Source organism: Cherax quadricarinatus, chromosome 47 (assembly GCF_038502225.1).
Source record: "Cherax quadricarinatus isolate ZL_2023a chromosome 47, ASM3850222v1, whole genome shotgun sequence".
Classification (NCBI taxonomy): Eukaryota; Metazoa; Arthropoda; class Malacostraca; order Decapoda; family Parastacidae; genus Cherax; species Cherax quadricarinatus.
In genome coordinates this window covers 13,849,025-13,871,524 of record NC_091338.1, presented here as the reverse complement: position 1 = coordinate 13,871,524, position 22,500 = coordinate 13,849,025, and the positions used below count along the sequence as shown (strand labels likewise).

At 39.0% G+C, this 22,500-nt stretch overlaps 1 protein-coding gene across 11 annotated transcripts in view; it reads right to left on the bottom strand.

The window, feature by feature from the left end:
- Window positions 1–22,500, bottom strand: part of Mbs (Myosin binding subunit) — a 582,822-nt gene that overhangs the window by 261,782 nt on the left and 298,540 nt on the right. For 8 of the 11 annotated variants that reach the window (XM_070094697.1, XM_070094699.1, XM_070094698.1 and 5 more), the window contains one exon: window positions 14,155–14,916. The exons of the other annotated variants lie outside the window; for them this stretch is intronic. In XM_070094697.1, the coding sequence (XP_069950798.1) occupies window positions 14,155–14,916 (762 nt within the window). The remainder of the gene's footprint in view (window positions 1–14,154; window positions 14,917–22,500) is intronic. 11 annotated transcript variants of the gene reach the window in all.

The following is a 22,500-nucleotide window of genomic DNA, read 5'->3' as shown; positions in this document are numbered from 1 at the left end:
GACTTAGTGTACCTGAATAATTTGTGAACATTCAACCAATCATCCGTTCAACAAATGTTGATAAAAATTGCTTAAATATTATAGTTTAATGCCAAAAAGTGGTACAGTACAACCAATCAGATTGCAGCAATTCAACAATATATGTGTAGAGCCTCCTCATCTTCGAACTCTCTGCATTCTTGCCAACATCATTCTTATTAAATCTGATAAAAATCAAATAAGAATTTTTTTAATACACAGATAAATCTGCTCAAAAAGAAAAGTACAAATACTACAGTGGAACCTCGGTTTTCGTGATCAATCCATTCTAAAAAGTCAGAGGAAAACTGAATTGTACTAAAACTGAAGCAATATTTCCCATAAGAAATAATGTAAATCCAATTAATCCGTTCCACACACCCAAAAATATTAACAAAAAATACATTTTATAGAGAATAACAATAGTTTTACATACAGAAAACAATGAGAAATAAATATGACTAATGAAATGGATAAATGAACATTTAACATCACTTTTACCATTATTGAAGACTCTTGTTGGCGTATGAAGACGGCAAGAAGGGGAGAGGGAGGAGGAGAGGTTATTGTTTGGAAGGGGAATCCCCCTTCCATAAGGACTTCATGTATCAAGGCCCTATCCGGGGTTACTTCCCTTCTTTGTCTTTTACTGGCACTAGGACCAGCTTGGGAGTCACCATATCCCTGTCGCACAAAAAATCTGTCCAGAGAGGTCTGTTTCTGGCGTCTCTTTAAGATTTGCCTAAAATAGGACAAGGCATTGTCATTGAACATGTTGCAGAACCAGCTTGCAACAGCTTAGTTAGGGTGATGTTTCTCTACAAAACTTTGCAACTCACTCCACTTTGCACACGTCCTTATCACTGAAGAAGGCACATTCTCCCCTCTCTTTTCCTCCTCCTCTGAAGCAATTTCCTCATCTGTGGTCTGCTGCTGTTCCAGTTGAAGGTCTTGCAGTTCTGCAGTGGTTAGTTCTTCCCTGTGGTCGTCCACCAACTCTTCCACATCCTCGCCACTCACATCCAACCCCATGGACTTCTCCAAAGAGACAATATTCCATTGTGTTTCTCGCCTTCTTTAACAAAGGGCTGGCACTCAGAACTTTCTTTGGCCTCATGGTGGCTTATTTAGCAGTGCACTCAATAAACAAGCACAAAAAACAATGGATTATTGCAAAATGTTTTGGATGAATGTGCAGGGTGATGCTTACTCAACAAAATACAAGGGCAAACTGAGTCACGAACACATGGGATGCTTTGTGTGAGCACTTGAGTGGCCAAGTCACGCGGACATGTTTGGTACGGACCATTTTCAACTCTGCGAAAACTGAGCGGACGTACAAAAACTGGGACAAAATTTTGACAGAAGAAGTCATCAAAAACCGAATCCTACGAAAACTGGGGCATACAAAAATCGAGGCTCCACTGCAGTATAACAATCTACTAATGTCTTCTATAAGCAGCAGTATCTGAAAGCTGCACCATCATACTTTTTAAACCACACATACACTGTACCTCCTTACATAGATTTAAATGAAGATATATGAAAAAGCCCTTGGAGCTAAGTCATAACACCAAATAATATATTATTGAAGAAGAAGTGCCACAGAGACAGAACTTAATTCCCATACTCTAAGAATATGATTCAGGAGATTCATTAAACTATATGCTTACCTTACAAACAAGTATTACAAGGATACTGGAAAAAATCTATTAGATAACAGTGGATACAACTACTGAATGTTAAAAACTAGGTGTCAAAAAAAGAAGTGCATCAGACCTGCAAAATCCTGTATACTCAACCCAATGTGCTATGATTATCAGAGAAAATAGAAGAGCAGAGTAGGTTTTCAGTCTTGTACTTAGTTGGGTTTCAGAAGAGCTTTTTTGATAAAGTTTCCCATGGAATTCTTACCTGGAATCTACAAGAATGAGACTTATTTGAAAGAAAAAATTGTGAAAAAAAGGAGAAAACTCCCACAGAGTTACTGGCTGTGATTTTTTTTTTTTTTAACACATTGGCCGTCTCGCACCGAAGCAGGGTAACCCGAAAATGAAACACCACTTTCACCATCATTCACACTATCACTTGTCTTGCCAGAGGTGCATAGATGCAACAGTTCAGATGATCCTCCAAATAACAAATATCCCCAGCTGTCCTTTAAAGTGTAAGTACTGTATTTCCCACCTCCCACTTAACAGCTCATCAAGCCCTCCCTCACAGACAGAGACAGACACATACACAGACAGACACAGCGATCAAGTGGGTTTAAGATTCGAATACACAGTAGAGTTACAAGTGAAGGGTTAAGCCAAACTACAAGGGGACTACGTGGGAATGAAGAACTTCCTTAAAGGGGTTCAGTGGGACAGAGAACAGGCAGGGAAGTCAGTAAATGAGATGATGGAATATGTGACAACAATATGCAAGGAAAACATGGCTCACGAAATCGTAATGACACGATTGCAATCATGTCATTACGATTTCGTGAGTCATGTTGACAGCTTTGAGGGGACTTGATCTAGAGTCCATCACGACCATGCAAGAGGGAGATTCGTCTGTAAAAACTTGCATTTGTCGTCACAGTGGTGCCTATGCTAACCTTCCTATGGTGTAGAAACATACCTAGTTGGATGAATCTTGTTGAAGCTAGCTGGCCAAGTGGCTAACGCGACAGCCTGGAGTTTTGAGACTCTCTGACTGTAGGTTCAAACCCCACCCGTGGTATGGTTAAATATGCAAGGAAGCTGAGGAGAGGTTTGTACCCAAGGGTAACAGCAATAATGAAAAACCCAGGATGAGCCCATGGTTCACCGAAAGGTGCAGAGAGGCCAAAACAAAGTGAGTAGGGAATAGAAGAAGTACAAAAGGCAAAGGACCCAGGGAAATAAGGAGCGCAGTCAGGGAGCCAGAAATGAACATGCACAGGTAAGAAGGGAGGCCCAACGACAACATGAAAATGACATAGCAGCGAAAGCCAAATCTGACCCGAAGCTGTTGTACAGCCACATCAGGAGGAAAACAACAGTCAAGGACCAGGTAATCAGGTTAAGGAAGGAAGGAGGAGAGATCACAAGAAAAGCCCGTGAACTATGTGAGGAACTCAACATGAGATTCTCCATGGGTCATGAGAGAAGGAGCGGAGGCAATGTGTGTACCCTTAACAACAATATTCAACACATCTGTCGAAACAGGGAGATTACCTGAGGTATGGAAGACAGCAAATGTAGTCTCAATTTTTAAAAAAGGAGACAAACAAGAAGCACTAAACTACAGACCAGTGTTACTGACATGTACAGTAAGCAAAGTCATGGAGAAGATTATCAGGAGAAGAGTGGTGGAACACCAACAACAGCCAACACGGTTTCAGGGGTGGGAAATCCTGTGTCACAAACCTACTGGAGTTCTATGACAGGGTGACAGCAGTAAGACAAGAGAGAGAAGGGTGGGTAGATTGCACATTCTTGGACTGTAAGAAGGCATTCGAGACAGTTCCACACAAGAGACTATTGCAAAAACTGGAGGACCAGGCAAGGATAACAGGGAAGGCACTACAATGGATGAGGGAATACCTGTCAGGAAGACAGCAGCGAGTCATGGTACGTGGCGAGGTGTCAAAGTGGGCGCCTCTGACGAGTGGGGATCCACTGGGGTCAGTCCTACGACCGGTGCAGTTTCTGGTATGTATTTGTGAATGACATGACAGAAGGAATAGACTTTGAAGTGTCCCTGTTTGCAAATGATGTGATGTTCATTAGAAGAACTGAATCGGATGAGGACCAGGCAGAACTACAAAGGGATCTGGACAGGCTGCAGGCCTGGTCCAGCAATTGGCTCCTGGAGTTATACCCCACCAAGTGCAAAGTCATGAAGATTGGGGAAGGGCAAAGAAGACTGCAGACGGAGTACAGTCTAGGGGGGCCACAGATTACAAACCTCACTCAAGGAAAAAGATCTTGGGATGAGTATAACACCAGGCACATCTTCTGAGGTGCACATCAAGCAAACAACTGCTGCAGCACATGGACACCTAGCAAACCTAAGAACAGCATTCCACTATCTTAATAAGGAATCGTTCAGGACCCTGTACACCGTGTACGTTAGGCCCATATTGGAGCATGCAGCACCAGTATGGAACACACACCTAGCCAAGCACATAAAGAAAGTAGAGAAAGAGCAAAGGTTTGCAACAAGACTAGTTACAAAGCTACGGGGCATGTCCTACGAGGAGAGGTTAAGGGAAATTGACCTGATGACACTGGAGGACAGGAGAGACAGGGGGGGACATGGTAACAATATATAAAATACTGAGAGGAATTGACAAGGTGGACAGAGACAGAATGTTCCAAAGATGGGACACAGAAACAAAGGGACACATTTGGAAGTTGAAGAATCAGATGAATCACAGGGATGTTAGGAAGTACTTCTTCAGTCATATAGTAGTCAGGAAGTGGAACAGTTTGGGAAGCGATGTAGTGGAGGCAGGATCCATTCATAGCTTTAAGAAGAGGTATGATAAAACTCATAGTGCAGGGAGAGTGACCCAGTAGCGGGCAGTGAAGAGGCGGGGCCAGGAGCTATGACTCAACCCCTGCAACCACAAATAGGCGAGTACACACGTGTTGTTAGGAAGGATTCAGTGAAGTCCTCTATTTTTCCGTCCTGACTGCCGAATTGTAAGGGCTTTCCATACTATCCCAATTCTTCAGCCAATAAGTGTCATCAATTTGTAAATTATGGATCAAGGCCAATATGCACCAACTGACCTTCAAGAATGCCTGATTGCACAATACAGTCCAGTGTTCACACATTAAATTCAATATGGCATCCTTCCATGGCATCACTCTGCAGCTGTTCTTCCCCCCCCCCCCCTCCCCACTCGAAATTCCTTGAAAGGGTCAATTTTTTTTTTTTTATTATTATCACACTGGCCGATTCCCACCAAGGCAGGGTGGCCCGAAAAAGAAAAACTTTCACCATCATTCACTCCATCACTGTCTTGCCAGAAGGGTGCTTTACACTACAGTTTTTAAACTGCAACATTAACACCCCTCCTTCAGAGTGCAGGCACTGTACTTCCCATCTCCAGGACTCAAGTCCGGCCTGCCGGTTTCCCTGAATCCCTTCATAAATGTTACTTTGCTCACACTCCAACAGCACGTCAAGTATTAAAAACCATTTGTCTCCATTCACTCCTATCAAACACGCTCACGCATGCCTGCTGGAAGTCCAAGCCCCTCGCACACAAAACCTCCTTTACCCCCTCCCTCCAACCCTTCCTAGGCCGACCCCTACCCCGCCTTCCTTCCACTACAGACTGATACACTCTTGAAGTTATTCTGTTTCGCTCCATTCTCTCTACATGTCCGAACCACCTCAACAACCCTTCCTCAGCCCTCTGGACAACAGTTTTGGTAATCCCGCACCTCCTCCTAACTTCCAAACTACGAATTCTCTGCATTATATTCACACCACACATTGCCCTCAGACATGACATCTCCACTGCCTCCAGCATCATATATTATTACACAATTATTATATTATTTATGTATTCTACATTTATGAAATTGTGTAAAAAATTTCCACATTTTACTTCACAGAGTATTTTAACTCCATGTTAGAGTATATTGTACAGTGGTACCTTAGTATATGCCCACTTTGGAATAAGTCCAACTTTGTGTACATTCTGTTTGGACACGAAAATTTTTGCCTGACATACTACCTGTTTGGAATACAACTCGTGTGCTAGAATTTGTGGGTCAAAATGAGTGATGGCACTGCACGCTATCCTTGCTTAACCCTTTCAGGGTTTCCAACATACTAGTACAGCTTACGCACTAGGGTTATTGAAGTACTAATACTCCTAAATTCTAGCGCCTTCAAATCTAGTGAGAAAAAGCTGGTATGCCTACATATGAAAAAATGGGTCTATGTGGTCAGTGTGCACAGTATAAAAAAAATCCTGCAGCAAACAGTGCATAATAAAAAAAAAACTCCAACCGTGTTTTTGGTTTAAAACAACAACTTTGCAGTGTATTTTCATATGGTATTTATGGTTTTACACGAATTTTAGTTTTCCTGGTCTCATTTTATAGAATGGAAGACATATTACAGAAATTGAGATGAGTTTGATTGGTTTCATAATGAAAAGTACCTTGAAATTGAGCTCAAAGCAGCAGAAATATTCGATTTTTACCAAAGTTCAAAAGTAAACAAATCATGCCAAGCGTCCAATACACGTCAACTGGCGAGTCTAATATTCTTTCACAAGTGCACTGATATTATTAATACCATTGCCACACCATTTCTACACTAATGTAGTAGTCTGCAAAACAGTAAATCTTCTATTTTATGTGAGAATAAAAATTCAAAGTAGAAAGCAAAAGAGATGTAAGAGAGACCTGGAGATATGACTAATGAACAGAGAAAATGTTATTTTAGTGCCAGGAATATCTGTCTTGTTTATTTTGGACCCTATTTGGAAAATTGGCATCTTCTGAAATTTGTGTGAAATTGGCAAAATTGCCAATTTCTGACCACTTTATTGGATAATTAAAATCGATAAATGGGTGGTTTCTTGTACTCATTCAATAGAAAAAATGGAGTTTGAGTGAAATAGATATGATTTTTGTCGACTGGTACACTGGAATTGGCCGAAAATAGGGCTCAGAGTGGGCGAAATTGCCGATGCGTTAACATCGTCGAGACCGCTAACTTCGCGGGAGCATAATTCCACAAGTTTTCCATCAAATTTCATACTTTTGGTGTCATTATGATCAGGAAAAGATTCTCTATCATTTCATAAGAAAAAACATTTTTTCTTTTTCTGAAAAATTTTCAACCCTGAGAACAAGTTTAGGAGAGGGCCTCTCGACCCTGAAAGGGTTAAGGGTTACAGTATAGGCACTGTACTTCCCACCTCCAAGACTCAGAACTAGGACTAGAAATTTTATTAGATAAGACCTAATCCTAAAGCAAGTACAGGTCTTCCATCACAAATTCAGCATCATTGGGACCTATGTAGTGTTCCGGATTACTGAGTTTGCTGGAATACAGAGTGGTTAGATTACACTACACTTAATAAAATTAACCAGTTTTTGGCAAAAATCGAACATTTCTGCTACTCTGAGCTCAATTTCAAGGTGCTTTTCGTCATGAAACCAATCAAAATCATATCTATTTCTGCAATATGTCTTCCATTCTATCAACTGAGACCAAAAGAACGAGAATACAACCATAAAAACCATACGAAAATATACTCCAAAGAGGTGGCTAATGACTGAGTAGTGAACTCCCTTATTTATCGTCCATTTTTTTTTATTTTTGGTGTACGTTAAGAAGCATCTTTCCATCATACATTGCCCAAGTTTCAATAAGATAGCCAAACAAACAACTGAGAAAAAAAATATTCAGTAAAAATCACATATGGCACGCCCAAGCCATGTACTGGAAATAAGTCACTGACTTTTTTTGGGGTTATAATAGGTTCTCTATACATATGCTACTTTGTATGATAATCTATGTAGCTGTATTTGCGTATACCTGAATAAACTTGCTTATTTACTTGCTGCTACTCTGTCGACTGAGTGTGAGAAACAGCACATTCACCTATTTCAACTACCCAATGAAGTGGTCAAAAATTGTGATTTGGCCAACTTCACACAAATTTCAACAGATGCCAATTTCAAAATAGGGTTAAGAATAAACAACACAAAAATTCCTGGCATTAAAATAACATTTTCTCTGTTCATTAGTCACAGCTCCAGGCCCCTCTTATATTACTCTTGCTTACCATTTGGAATTTTTATTAACACAAAAAATAGAAGAATTTATTGTTATGCAGGCTACTGCATTATTGTAATAATTGTATAAATAATGTCAACTGTCTAATACGAGCAGGCGTGCACGTATTAGACATCTGTTTACTATTGAACATTGCTCAAGAATGGAACATTTCCGCTACTGTGAGCGCAATTTCAAGGTCCTTTTCATCATGAAACCAATCAAAATCATATCTATTTCTGTAATATATCTTCCATTCTATCAAACGAGACCAAAACCATAAAAACCATACAAAAATATACCACTATGGGGCCGCTAATGGCTGAGAAGTGAACTCTGTTATTTATGGTTTGATTGCTTTCATTTTTGGTGTATGTTAAGAACCATCTTTTCATCATACATTGCCCAAGTTTCATTATGATAGCCCAACAAACAACCAAGAGAAAAATTAATAATTATAATTATAATAATAATAATAATAATAATAATAACAATAAGAATAATATCTTTATTTACTACACGTAAATGTACGTACATGGTATACAGGCCTAGCTGACATCAGTGACATACTACTACATGCAGAAAGCCCCTTGTTATGCTAAGCATTTCAGGCAAATTAGGTCAGTGTCCCAGGATAACACCCATGCTAGTCCACTAACACCCAGGTACCCATTTACCAATGAGTGAACATAGACAAAAGGTGTAAAGAAACATGCCCAATGTTTCTACCCTGGCTGGGAATCAAATATTTACCAAAAATCATATATGGCTAGTCCAAGCCAGGTACTAGAAATAAGCCACTTTGACTTTTTTGGGTTATCCTAGGTTCTCTACACATATGCTGCTGTGTGTGATAATCCATGTAGAGAAAATAGCTTTTTTTGTTTCAGTTTTATGGTGGAGTACGAGTGTATATCTCAGTTAGCCCTGTGCTATAATCTGTTTTCTCTAATATAAGCTCCCAAGACAGGGATAGGAAAATGGTACTTGTATCCCATATCCTCCTCATACCTCCATCGAACTGCTCGGTACTATGCCAAATATTATTCATTCTGGAGTATTTAACATGTTTTTTATGTTATTTATATTGTTTATTATGTCATATTAGACCAATTGTGATGTGCAAAAAAGCCACAGTGTTGATATTAGCGTAATAATAAAGCATATTCCCCTGTATCACAAGGCTGAGCTCATGGCAACTGACAGTGGCTTCAAAGCCACCTTATCTTTAATGGACAATGTACTGTGTAGGTGCTTTACACAAAGAGAAGCACTTCTTTTATTCATTGGAACCATGGCTAGGGCTAAAAGTAAGCAGGTTATAACAAATGGTGAAAAAGAAATTGAAATGACTCGTGCAGCGAGTAGTGCCACCAAACAGTACCAGCAGGTCGGTGTGGCAACCCTGGAAATTTTAAATTATGCTAACCGAAATTAGTGCTGAATAACTGATGGAACCGGATGTCTGACTGCCGGATTTGTGATGGCAGACCTATAACACTAAGCAGAGCCAATTTTTGTTTTTAACACACTAGTCATCTCCTACTCAGGCAGGGTGATCTGAAAAACAAACGCTTTTACCGTCCTGCACACTATCACCATCTTGCCAGAGACATGCAAATACAAGAGTTTAGATGTCACTCTAAACAGCAAATACCCCAGCCCCTCCTTTATATGCAGGCATTGTACTTCCCACCTCTGGCTAACCAGTTTCCCTGAATCCCTTCACAAAATATTATCCGGCTCACATTCCAACAGCTCATCAAGTCCCAGAAACCTTTCATCTCCACTCCTATTTAACCCTTTCAGGGTCGGCAGGCACCCTCCTAAACTTTTTCTCAGGGTCGGAAAGTTTTCGAAAAAAAAAAAAAAAATTATTATTTTTTCCTTATGAAATAATAGAGAATCTTTTCCCGATCATAATGATGCCAAAAGTATGAAATTTGATGGAAAACTTATGGAATTATGCTCTCGCGAATTCAGCAGTCTCGACGATGTTTACACATCGGTGATTTCGCCCACTTTAAGTCCTATTATCAGTCAATTCCAATGTACCAGTCAACTAAAATCATACCTATTTCGCTAAAACTCCATTTTGTCTATCAAATGAGCACAAGAAACCATCCATTTACTGATTTCAACTAACCAATAAAGTGGTCAGAAATTGGCAATTTGGCCGATTTCACATAAATTTCAACAGATGCCAATTTCAAAATAGGATCCAGAATAAACAATGTAGACATTCCTGGCACTAAAATAACATTTTCTCTGTTCATTAGTCACGGCTACAGGCCCCTCTTATATTACTCTTGCTTACCACTTGGAATTTTTATACACAAAAAAAAAAAAAAAAAAAAAAAAAAAAATTTACTGTTATGCAGACTACTGCATTATTGCGATAATTGTATAAATAATGTCAATCCATTCTTGACTCCGTATTGGAATTTGGACTGGCAGGCAGACAGGTATTGGACAGTGACGTCATATGTTTACTCTTGAGCTTCGCTAAAAAATAGAACATTTTCGCTACTGTGAGCACAATTTCAAGGTACTCTTCGTCATGAAAGCAATCAAAATCATATCTATTTCTGTAATATATCTTTCATTCTATCAAATGAGCCAGAAAAAATGAGAATATAAGCATAACAACCATACAAAAATATACCGCTAAGCGGCCACTAATGGCTGAGAAGTGAACTCCGCTATTTATGGTCTGATTTCTTTCAATTTTGGTGTATATTAAGAAGTATCTTTCCATCATACATTGCCTAAGTTTGAATAAGATAACCCAACAAACAACTGAGAAAATAATAATAATATAATAATAATAATAATAATAATAATAATAATAATAATTTTATTTATTACACGTACATGTACAGGGTATACAGGCCTAGCTGACATCAGTAAGTAAGTTTATTCAGGTATACACAAATACAATTACATAGAATTATCATACATAGCAGCATGTGTGTAGAGAACCTAGGATAACCCAAAAAAGTCAGACAGAGTGACTTATTTCCATTGGGGTCCTTTTACCTTATTATTATAATATAAATGTTATAATTCTAGGTAGTAGGTTGGTAGACAGCAACCGCCCAGGGAGGTACTACCGTCCTGCCAAGTGAGTGTAAAACTGAAGCCTGTAATTGTTTTACACGATGGTAAGATTGCTGGTGTCTTTTTTAATCTGTCTCATACACATGCAAGATTTCAGGTATGTCTTGCTACTTCTACTTACACTTAGGTCACACTACACATACATGTACAAGCATATATATATACACCCCTTTGGGTTTTCTTCTATTTTCTTTCTAGTTCTTGTTCTTGTTTATTTCCTCTTACCTCCATGGGGAAGTGGAACAGAATTCTTCCTCCGTAAGCCATGCGTGTTGTAAGAGGCGACTAAAATGCCGGGAGCAAGGAGCTAGTAACCCCTTCTCCTGTATATATTACTAAATGTAAAAGGAGAAACTTTCGTTTTTCCTTTTGGGCCACCCCGCCTCGGTGGGATACGGCCGGTGTGTTGAAAGAAAGAAAGAAATGTTATAATATTTTTTTATTATTCTATAATGAAGATAACATCTTATTATCATACTAAAAAGACTATCTACTACATGAGGGTCATTAAGACTGTCTACAATACGAGGGTCACTATCCACAAAATGAGTGACATACTACTGTATAGAAAGGCACTTATCATGCTGAGTATTTCAAGAAAATTAGGTCAGTGTCCCAGGATAACACCCACACTAGTAGACTAACACCCAAGTACCCATTTACTGATGGGTAAACATAGACAACAGGTGTAAATAAACATGCCTAATGTTTCTACCCTGGCTGGGAATCGAATATTTACCAAAAATCATACATGGCTAATCTAAGCCAGGTACTAAAAATAAGCCACGTTGACTTTTTTGGGTTATCCTAGGTTCTCTACACATATGCTGCTATGTGTGATAATCTATAGAGAGAAAATAACTTTTTTGTTTCATGTTTATGGTGGAGTACGAGTGTATATCATAGTTAGCCCTGTGCTATACTCCGTTTTCTCTAATATAAGCCACCAAGACAAGGATAGGATAATGGTATTTGTTTACCATATCCTCTTCATAACTCTGTCGAACTGCTAGGTGTTATGCCAAATATTATTCATTCTGGAGTATTTAACAAGTTTTATGTTATTTATATTGTTTCTTATGTCATATTAGATCAACTGTGATAGGCAAATAAGCTGTAGTGTTGATATTAGCGTAATAATAAAGCATATTCTCCTGCTTCATGAGACTGATCTCATGGCAACCGACAGTGGCTTCAAAGCCACCTTATCTTTAATGGATAATGTACTGTGTAGGTGCTTTACATAATGAGAAGCATTTCTTTTATTCATTGGAACCATGGCTAGGGCTAAAAGTAAGTAGGTTAAAACAATAAATGGAGAAAAAGAAATTGGAATGACTTATGCAGCAAGTAGTGCCACCAAACAGTACCAGCAGGTTGGTGTGGCGACCCTGGAAATTTGAAATTACGCTAGCCAAAATTAGTGCCGAATAACTGATTGCCGGATTTGTGATGGCAGACCTGTATACACAATTTATTTTTTTGCAATTACTATTAGCCCTAGGGTAATTATCTTTATTAGATAATATTAACGACTTAACTGTAGGGGTTGTATGTTCATTTCATGCTTAAATGCTTACATGATAAAAAATAATTGTAAACAAAATATACAATAACTCCAAAACAATCACATGAATCTAAATAAATTTTAAATTCAAGCTATGCTGAAAGACCCCTATACACTAGGAAATTTTATAACAATCCTCTTCCATAACCTAGAAAACTAATATAGTTTTAGATATACCCTTTAAGAAGACAATGATGCATTCAAAATGTCTTGCTATTTTTCCCATCCACAAAAGCATGCATCATCCTGACTGTGTCAAATCACAACAAACAATCTGTAGCATATCTGCATGTTTATAATATTGATGAACTGCCAAAATTCATGCAGTAACTGGCTGATCACCAAAGCTTATTTCCATTTAATAATATAAAATCTATTAATTTTTTTAAGGAAAAGATGTGTACGTAATCAGTATAATCAACAGTCAATCAAGTGGTAAATTATTATATCTTTACAGGAAACAATCATATATAGTGTTTTTAGCACCTTAACATGGTCAGCAAAGCCTATACAGAAACTGTATTGAAGTCAAAAAGGTATCTCAGCATTAGTGATTGTGAGAGCAAATCTAAAAGGTAGCAAAAGCAGTAGAAATTTAAGGTAAAATTCATACATACTAGCAAAGCCTTATCAGATATTTCACATATGTGCTTCGTAATTAAAATATATTAAAGTACAGTGGACCCCCGGTTAACTATATTTTTTTCATTCCAGAAGTATGTTCAGGTGCCAGTACTGACCGAATTTGTTCCCATAAGGAATATTGTGAAGTAGATTAGTCCATTTCAGACCCCCAAACATACACGTACAAACGCACTTACATAAACACACTTACATAATTGGTCGCATTGGGAGGTGATCGTTAAGCGGGGGTCCACTGTAGTTGGAATAAATATTATTAAATACAATAATTTCCAATGCATAACAAAATACATCTGGCTGACCCCTAAGCAATTATTTTTGAAGAAGAAATGATAAGGAATGCTTAAAAGTTTTAGTAGTGATCAGAAGAAATAGACATTCCGATAAACATAGTTATCTGAATCGTCACTAATATCAGATAATATATACGTATTGTACATGAGGTATTGCACTGTAGGAAAAAAATTAAGTGCCACAATGACCAACACCCAGGTTAGTGAACAAATCAATTTCTTAATGTGTCGCCTGTTGTAGGAATGTACAGATATTATCTTTTGCATCTGCAAGTTAGGCTCAGAGCCCCATAATAAAGTTCGGTAATTTAAGCTTTATAACTGCTTTTTTTTTTTTTACACAGGGTTTGACAAGGTTAAGGATCCCTAGCTTTATTGACAAGCTATTTACAGGTTAAGGATTCCTAACTTTATTGGCAAGCTAAGAGCTGTTACCTACATCAGCTCATTTGAAAGCATTTTTATTGTTATGAGACATATCTCCTTTATGCCTGCATTCTTCTCCATAACTTTAATATGGCACTAATTCTTTTTTGCTGTGCAATGCCTTGTATTTATAATAAAAGATCATTTCACCCATTACCAAATCATTTCCTAGATTTATCATTATCAAACAGGGAACTATCCACATAGGAAGAATGAATTTTTAACCATACCAAGTAATTACAAAGACTTCTTTTTTAAAGCCTAAAAGCAAATAAACACATTGTTAAGCAAGAATGCAGACCATACCTCTGAATGCGTTCTCTGAGGGATGCGGACCGTGCCAGCAGTCGGGGGTCCTTGTTGTTAGTAGTTTGGTTAGTAGAGAGAGAGGCCAGGGCAGCAGTTGTGGTGGTAGTGGTGGTGGTAGTGGTGGTGGTGACGGTGAAGGAGGAGGAGGGAGGTTCGGAAAGAGGTACTGAAGCATGTAAAGAGCTACAAGAAAGAATAGGTACAGAGGATGAAACAGGAGAAGAGAAAGAGCGCCCTACAGGTTTATGTGATGGAAAACTTATGGTTGTAGTTTGAGTCTCAGATGTTAATGTTGGTATTGCTATGGCAGTGGTGGTTGCTGTTGCAAGTGAGGTTAATAAATTACTTGCCTCAGTAGATGAAGATGCAGAATGAGTAGATATAGGAAAGGTGGGGGTGACTGCAGATATACTAGAGGATGAAACATTACAAGATGCAAGAGTTGTGACTGGAGTAACTAACGTTGGAGTTGTAATTACTGACTGGTTATTCGGTATGGAGAGTAGCAGTGAGGAGAGAGGTGGATCAGGATGTGATTTTATCAAGGGCAGATTAATGTCTGAGGATGAAAGGCGCTGAGAAGTTGCAAAAGGAGAGAATGAGGACAAGGCACCGGAGGAGGTAATGCCCCCAGAGTGGGATAGGGGTTGGGAGCAAACCCGCACCCCACCTCCTCCGTCCCTCCCTTCCTCCTCCTTCAACTGACTAAGAGCCGGGCATGACCGCGCCTTGAGTCTCTCTCGGGTGGCACTCAGAGAGCTAGAAACATAACAAAACATCCACCATGCAGCAGTAGTTATACTTTAATTCATGCAACCACCATACAATTATGCTAGACTGCAGAATGGATTGAATACACAGGACCAGGATTACCAAGAGTTCATACATTAAAAATTAATATATCTGCCTAATAGAAAAAATATTTATAGGAATAAGAAATTAACTACTGATCACTTAACTGTTTATATGCATTTAAACAAGCATGCTTATTTAGTTTCATCAATTCAGTTACATCACATGCAAAACACGCGCGCACATGAGCACACACACCTAACGATACTGAAGGCCAGAAGAACCAGTGGACACATGATAAAATACAAAATACTCAAGGAAAGATAAGGTAAACAGGGATAGATTACTTGAAAGGAGAGAAATGGGAACTTGGAAACACATTTCAACTGAGTTAAAAGCACAGATGAGCCACAAGGATGTTAGAAAGTATTTCTTCAGTCTCTAAATGGTCGGGAAGTGGAATAATCTTGGTGAGAAAGTGATGGAGGCCCACAAGGCTATGAGAATGTGAATCTGAAGAATGTCAAGTTAAGAGGCAGAGCCTAGTACACTCATGACATAAGCGCGCACACACAAAAACACACACGAAAGAAGACAAATTGGTTAACATAAGGAAAAATGGCAAATATTATGTAAGTATTTTAAAAAAAAAGTTGATAGGAAAGACCTTCTCAACCACAGGCCTGCATATCTAACAAGTTCTGTTGTCTAATACTATTGGAAAAACTTTTAAGTGGATAAAACATCTGGAGAGCAAAGAATATGCTGATAAACAATTTTATTTCAGAGCAGCAAAATCCTGTATACCCAGTATACCTAACTACAAGGATAATTAACAGAAATCCTATATATTCACTGAATAGGTAGAGCAAAAGAAATCCTGAGGTAGGATAAAGCAACATTCTGTATATCCAGTTTACTAAGCTACTCAGACAAAATAATAGAGAATCTTTTTATACAATCTACTGAGCTATTAGGATAAAGCAAAATTAATTCTACAAGAATGAAACAGATGGGCAGACTACACTGACTTGTATATAAATCTAAGGTTTCCTTATGTACGATTATTTTAACAACTACAATATAGTATATAGGATGAATAAAGGGTAAAATCTGCAATGCATACGAGATTCTCAGTTTGAAAAAATGCAAACAGTAGCAAGGAGAAAAATATCGTGGATGAAGTGATGTAACTAGTAGAGGCCAACAAGTCTCAGTGCTTGCCCAGGAATATTCTTAAAAAAAAAAAAATAAATAAATAAAACATTACACATGTAGTTGACCGTAATCAAGATGGCAGTTATGTTCCTGAAAACAGCATCTAATCAAAAAATCACCTAAAATGAACTGCAGAACATATGAAAAAAAAAAGGGGGGTTATGTTCATTAGAACCCCCTCCCCCCAAAAAAAGCCAACCAAATTTTTTTAAAGCTTTGTAACTCGTCAAAACTCAAAAATTATCAAGTTCTCTATTCATTACATAATTGTTGTCATTGCTTGTTGATATAGAAATGTGTGGGAACAGTTAATGTGACCATGCATAAGACCAGCTCAAACATAACAGGCAGTTCCACCTGCCGCCACTATCACTTGCCTCCACCACAACCACAATCATCTGCAAACATCAGTAAAAATACTATATATTACCAGCCATAAGACAAGATTTTTTAATAATTATGCCCAGAGTAAAAATATGAATGCAAGGTATGGCAAACAATGGGAAATATAATAAAATCACAAGAAAACCATTTCAAATTATCAGCAAGTACTGCTGTTATTGTTGCTGTTGTTGGATTTAAAACTGTGATGGCCCAAGGGCATTGTGTATCTTACTGCTGTGGAAGTAACAATCAGAATGCTTTTTTTCTATTTTTTTTCAGACACAGGCACACTTCCAACGAGGCAGGGTGACCCAAAAACAGACACTTTCACCATCATTCATGCAATCACTATCTTGCCAGAGGCGCACAGATACGACAGTACAGATCTCTCTCCAAACAGCATATATCCCAACCCCTCCCTTAGAGTGCAGGCACTGTACTTCCCACCTCCAGGACTCAAGTCTGATTAACTGATTTCCTTGAATCCCTTCCTAAGATAATACCTTGCTCACACTCCAACAGCTTGTTGGGTTCCAAAAGTCATTTATCGCCATTCATTCCTATCTAACATATTCATACATGTCACCTGTATGTCAAAAACAAAACAATTAACCCCTGCCTCCATCCTTTCCTAAGATGACCCCTACCCCGCCTTCCCTCCACTACAGTTATACACCCTCCAAATTATCCTATTTTGCTCCATCCTCTCTAAATGACTAAACAACTTCACCAACCCTTCCTTGGCCCTCTGGATAATAATTTTAGTGACTCTACACCTAATCCTACTCTCCAAACTACAAATTCTCTGCATATATTCACACCTCACATTGCCCTCAGACATGACATATCCACTGCCTCTAACCTCCTCCTCGCTGTAACATTCACAACCAATGTCTCACACTCATATAAGAGCATTGTTACCACTACACACTCATACATTACCCCTCTTTACCTCCATGGATAACATTCTTTGTCATGACAGATACAGTACACCGTCATTTAGCACGAGTTTATTTGGCACGATTTGGGTATAGCACAATTTTATGTAACAGTTGTAAAATTAATTTAACACGGTTCAGTTTGCAGAAAGGAAAAAAAAAATCCCTTTTCCTCAAGTGGCTGCCTTGTTCTGGATCAGCAGGAGAGACCTCCCACCTTCCCCTGCCACCCCCTGACACCACCCCACCATTCGTACTTCATACGTGTCCAGTCCTTCTTCTCTGCTACAAGCTAGTTGTGTTTGTGAATTGTGTTTTGATCTTTTAATTACTATAACTTGTATCTGCCATGCAATCATGACACCCAGTAGGCATACCAGTGTTGCTAAAAATGGCAAGAAAAGGTATAAGCATTTAAGACTTAGAATTAACAAAGAAAACAGAAATATTAGACAGGAGACAACCTGTAGCCGTAATGAAGTGTTACTCTGTACACATAAAAAGAGGTAAACGTAAGTTTGTGTGACTGACTGACTTACTGAATGACCTACTGACTTGACTGAGTGACTTACTGACTTGACTGAATAACTTACTTGACCTATTGACTTGATTGACTGAATGAATGACTTAAAGTTAGACACTCTAGTACAACCATCGACTTCAGTACCAGAACCTCTACCATCCACCTCAGCCCAGTAGGGCCACAGCATAACTCTCCACTCTCTTCACAATCAACCACAAACACCAGCACCTACAATTTAAGGTAAGAAATACTATTATTTCTGTTACATTTGTAGTCTTAAGCAGTAAAAATAACAAAATACATCACAACAATGAACTACAAGTACATATTGACTTTTATTTTTGTAAGATGTGGAGGCCTAAAAAAAATTATTTGGCTTTTTTGGGGCTCTCAGGAACGTAACCCTATTTTTCCCATGAGTTCTTCAGTTCATCTAATATGGTTTTACCTAACATGTCATTTTCAGGAAAGCAACTACCGTGTTAAATGACAGTCTACTGTACCTCAATGTACCATCCATCTTTTTCCCTTCATCAATTTTATGGTTCACTTCATCTTTCATATACCATTCCACTAACACACCCACTCCCAAATATCTGAACACATTCACTTCCTCCCTCTAATCTGATACCCAATTTTTCATTATCAAACATGTTTGATACCCTCATCATCTTACTCTCATTTATGTTCACTTTCAACTTTTCTTGCATTTTCAGTGATAAAATAGTAGTGAGGAAAGAGGGTAGTGGGAGGCACAAGACAGAGGCCCTTAACAACAACAACAACCATCCCCCACACGTCTTTGTCTATTTATAACAAAATACGAGTGTACAAACTAAACTGATGCACAAATATATGTGATGTACATACTGTATACACATTATATCCAGGTTTCTTTAATTTTTTAACCTTGATTATGCAAAGGAAGAGAAGCAGAGGATATATATAAACACTGATGAGAATTGCTCTCATGAACAGGTATAGAACCTTCATTTCTTCTTTCAATGCACCCCACGTATCCCACCAAGGTGGGGTGGCCCAAAGGTAAAAATTATAGTTTCTTCTTTTACATTTAGTAATATATACAGGAGAAGGGGTTACCAGCCCCTTGCTCCTGGCATTTTAGTCGCCTCTTCTGACACGCGTGGCTTAAGGAGGAAGAATTCTGTTCCACTTCCCCATGGAGTTATGTGGAAATTAACAAGTAAGAAAAATAGAAGAAAACCCAGAAGGGTGTGTGTATATATATGCTTGTACATGCATGTGTAGTGTGACCTAAATGTAAGTAGAAGTACCAAGATGAACCCCCATTTTTTACCTGAATTCATGCACAGTACATACAATACACACAAGGTACTGTATTCACATATTTAGTGTTCCTTATTATAAATATTATGGAAACAGAAGTAATGGAGATATAAATTTTGGAGTCCCCTCTCAATTTGTATATAAACCTCATTTTCAGTATCCTTACATTTTAGCCCTGATGATGCAAAGGATATGAAAACACTATGTATTGACTGGTATGCAGAAAACAACTAATTAAGTAATATCTGTTTAATTATCAACTTCTTTACATTTTATAGGGTAATTGTAATGGCTAACTGGGCGATTTCTTGTACTCAGTCAACAGAACGGAAGGCATACTAGCTAAGAATTTGGTTGAATGAAGTAATATAATTGGCTTAAAATAGGACTCAAAGTAGGCAAAATTGCCAATGCATGAATTTTGCTGAAACTACTAACTCTGTACTTGCACAATGCTACAAGTTTTCTATAAAATTTCATACTTTTTGTGTCAATACCTTCAGAAAAAAGATTCTCTACCATTTCAGAATTTAACCCCTAAACTATATACATGTATACCTTCTTGCCCCCCTCCCCCGGGAATATTTTGAAAAATATAAAAAATTGTTTTTATATAGAAATAAAGAGAGTATTTTTCTAAGTGTTATAGGATTAAAATAAAAAAAAAATAGGGTCAGTACTTACCAGATATGAGGCTGCAAAGATGGCACTTAATGCTCACCTGATGGCAACATCAGTCCTGCCCTTGCTGAATTGTCGATATACCTTTTTTTTCTCATTTTTATATTTTATATAATTTTTATGTTCTGATAATTACAATTTATAGTAGTTCTTACCATTTCATAACCAATCTTTGTTCTGACACTAATATTAGGTACTGAAATTATGAATATTAAAATGGTATATAAAATACTGACAGGTTGTTCGGTAAGACACATATGCAACAGTTAGGTATCTATTTCAAAACGTTTTGCCTACACAGTAGGCTTCTTCAGTCAACCACCTCAAAACTTCAAGGCAGTGGCGGCGGCGGCAGCAGCAGCAGCAGCAGCAGCAAGGGTGATATTTGATGAGCATTGGCAGGGTGCAGTGATGAGATAAGGGGTGACACTTGATGAGCATCAGTGATGTTGAAGTGATGAGATAAGGGGTGACATTTGATGAGGTCAGCATCTCTGTCTGCTTACCTCTCTCTCTCTATCTCAGAGAGCCACTGTGAGCCAACAGGTATTACCATTATTTCTACAAGCACAGTATAGCACTTTGGATTTTTTGGGTTATCCTAGGTAATTTACACTATTCTAGCTGTTCCCAATTCCTCCCTGGGCACTCGACTCAACCCACAGGCCATTAAGATGGGTGTTACTCTTCACCTAGCCACCCCCATTCTCACCGAACATAGGTGTATTTGCGGCAGAGCGACGGCTGATCAATTTGGACTTCATGGGTCGTGTGTCACACATCAGAAGGGAAGTATGCCAGACATGAGGAGGTCAATGACATCATAAAGAGAAGCCTCGCCACAACCCGTTGCCCAGCTCAACAGGAACCCCAAGTGCAGATGTCTGACGGAAGTCAAAAGCGTCCTGATGGAGCCACTATGCTACCCTGGAAGGATGGAAAGCAGATTGCCTGGGACTACACCTGCCCCACCACATTGGCAGACACCTACTTGCCATACTCCGTAGCTGAAGGAGGGTGGAGCTGCCAGCCACAGGGAGGCCCAGAAGACCTGCAAATATGAAGACCTCCCCCTTGCTATAACTTCATCCCAATAGGGCTGGAGACACTTGGAGCATGGGGCATATGTGCTCTAAAGTTCCTCAAAGAGCTGGGTGAAAAACGCATCACAGAAACCAAGGACCACAGGGCAACCAGCTTCCTCTCTCAGAGACTCAGTGTTGCAATTCAGAGAGGAAATGCCTGCAGCATTCTGGGCACGTGGCCCAATGCCGGGGAGCCGGACGAAGTATTCGCGATGTAGCTCTAAGTTATCTATGTTGTTTTACTCCATGTTGTATTTTTGTCAACGTATCTTGTTAAATAAAGCATATGTAGAATATATAGGGGCTGGTAGGAGAAAATTTAACAACAGCTTCAGAGAGAACCTTGAGTTTTCACTGGAGCAACTTTATTCTTTTATGTGCAGGTTATTTATGTATCATTCCAGTCACAGTATTGTGCCTTTTTTATTTATTCTTTCCTCTGAGGATGAGGATCCCCAGGACAGTTCTAGAGGTGGCACCTCCCCATATATATACATATATATATTCACACACACATGTGTACTAGGTATAAGTGAGTGAGTGAGTGTGTGTGTGTGTGTGTGTGTGTGTGTGTGTGTGTGTGTGTGTGTGTGTGTGTGTGTGTGTGTGTGTGTGTGTGTGTGTGTGTTAGTTACCATTTTGTCCAAGGCACATGTCGATTAGACACTAGGCCTGTTGTGTGTGTAGGTGTGTGTGTGTGTGTAGGTGTGTGTGTGTAGGTGTGTGTGTGTAGGTGTGTGTGTGTAGGTGTGTGTGTATGAGTGTGTGTGTATGAGTGTATGAGTGTGTGTGTGTATGTGTGTGTGTGTATGTGTATGTGTGTGTATGTGTATGTGTGTGTGTGTGTGTGTGTGTGTGTGTGTGTGTGTGTGTGTGTGTGTGTGTGTGTGTGTGTGTGTGTGTGTGTGTGTGTGTGTGTGTGTGTGTGTGTGTGTGTGTGTGTGTGTGTACTCACCTATTTGTACTCACCTATTTGTGGTTGCAGGGGTCGAGTCACAGCTCCTGGCCCCGCCTCTTTGCTGATTGCTACTAGGTTCTCTCTCTCCCTGCCCCATGAGCTCTATTATACCTCGCCTTAAAACTATGTATGGTTCCTGCCTCCACTACATCACTTTCTAGGCTATTCCATGGCCTGACTACTCTATGACTGAAGAAATACTTCCTAACATCCCTTTGATTCATCTGAGTCTTCAACTTCCAATTGTGACCTCTTGTGTCTGTGTCCCATCTCTGGAACATCCCGTCTTTGTCCACCTCGTCTATTCCGCGCAGTATTTTATATGTCGTTATCATGTCTCCCCTGACCCTCCTGTCCTCCAGTGTCGTCAGGCCGATTTCCCTCAACCTTTCTTCATAGGACAATCCCCGTAGCTCTGGGACTAGTCTTGTTGCAAACCTTTGCACTTTCTCTAAT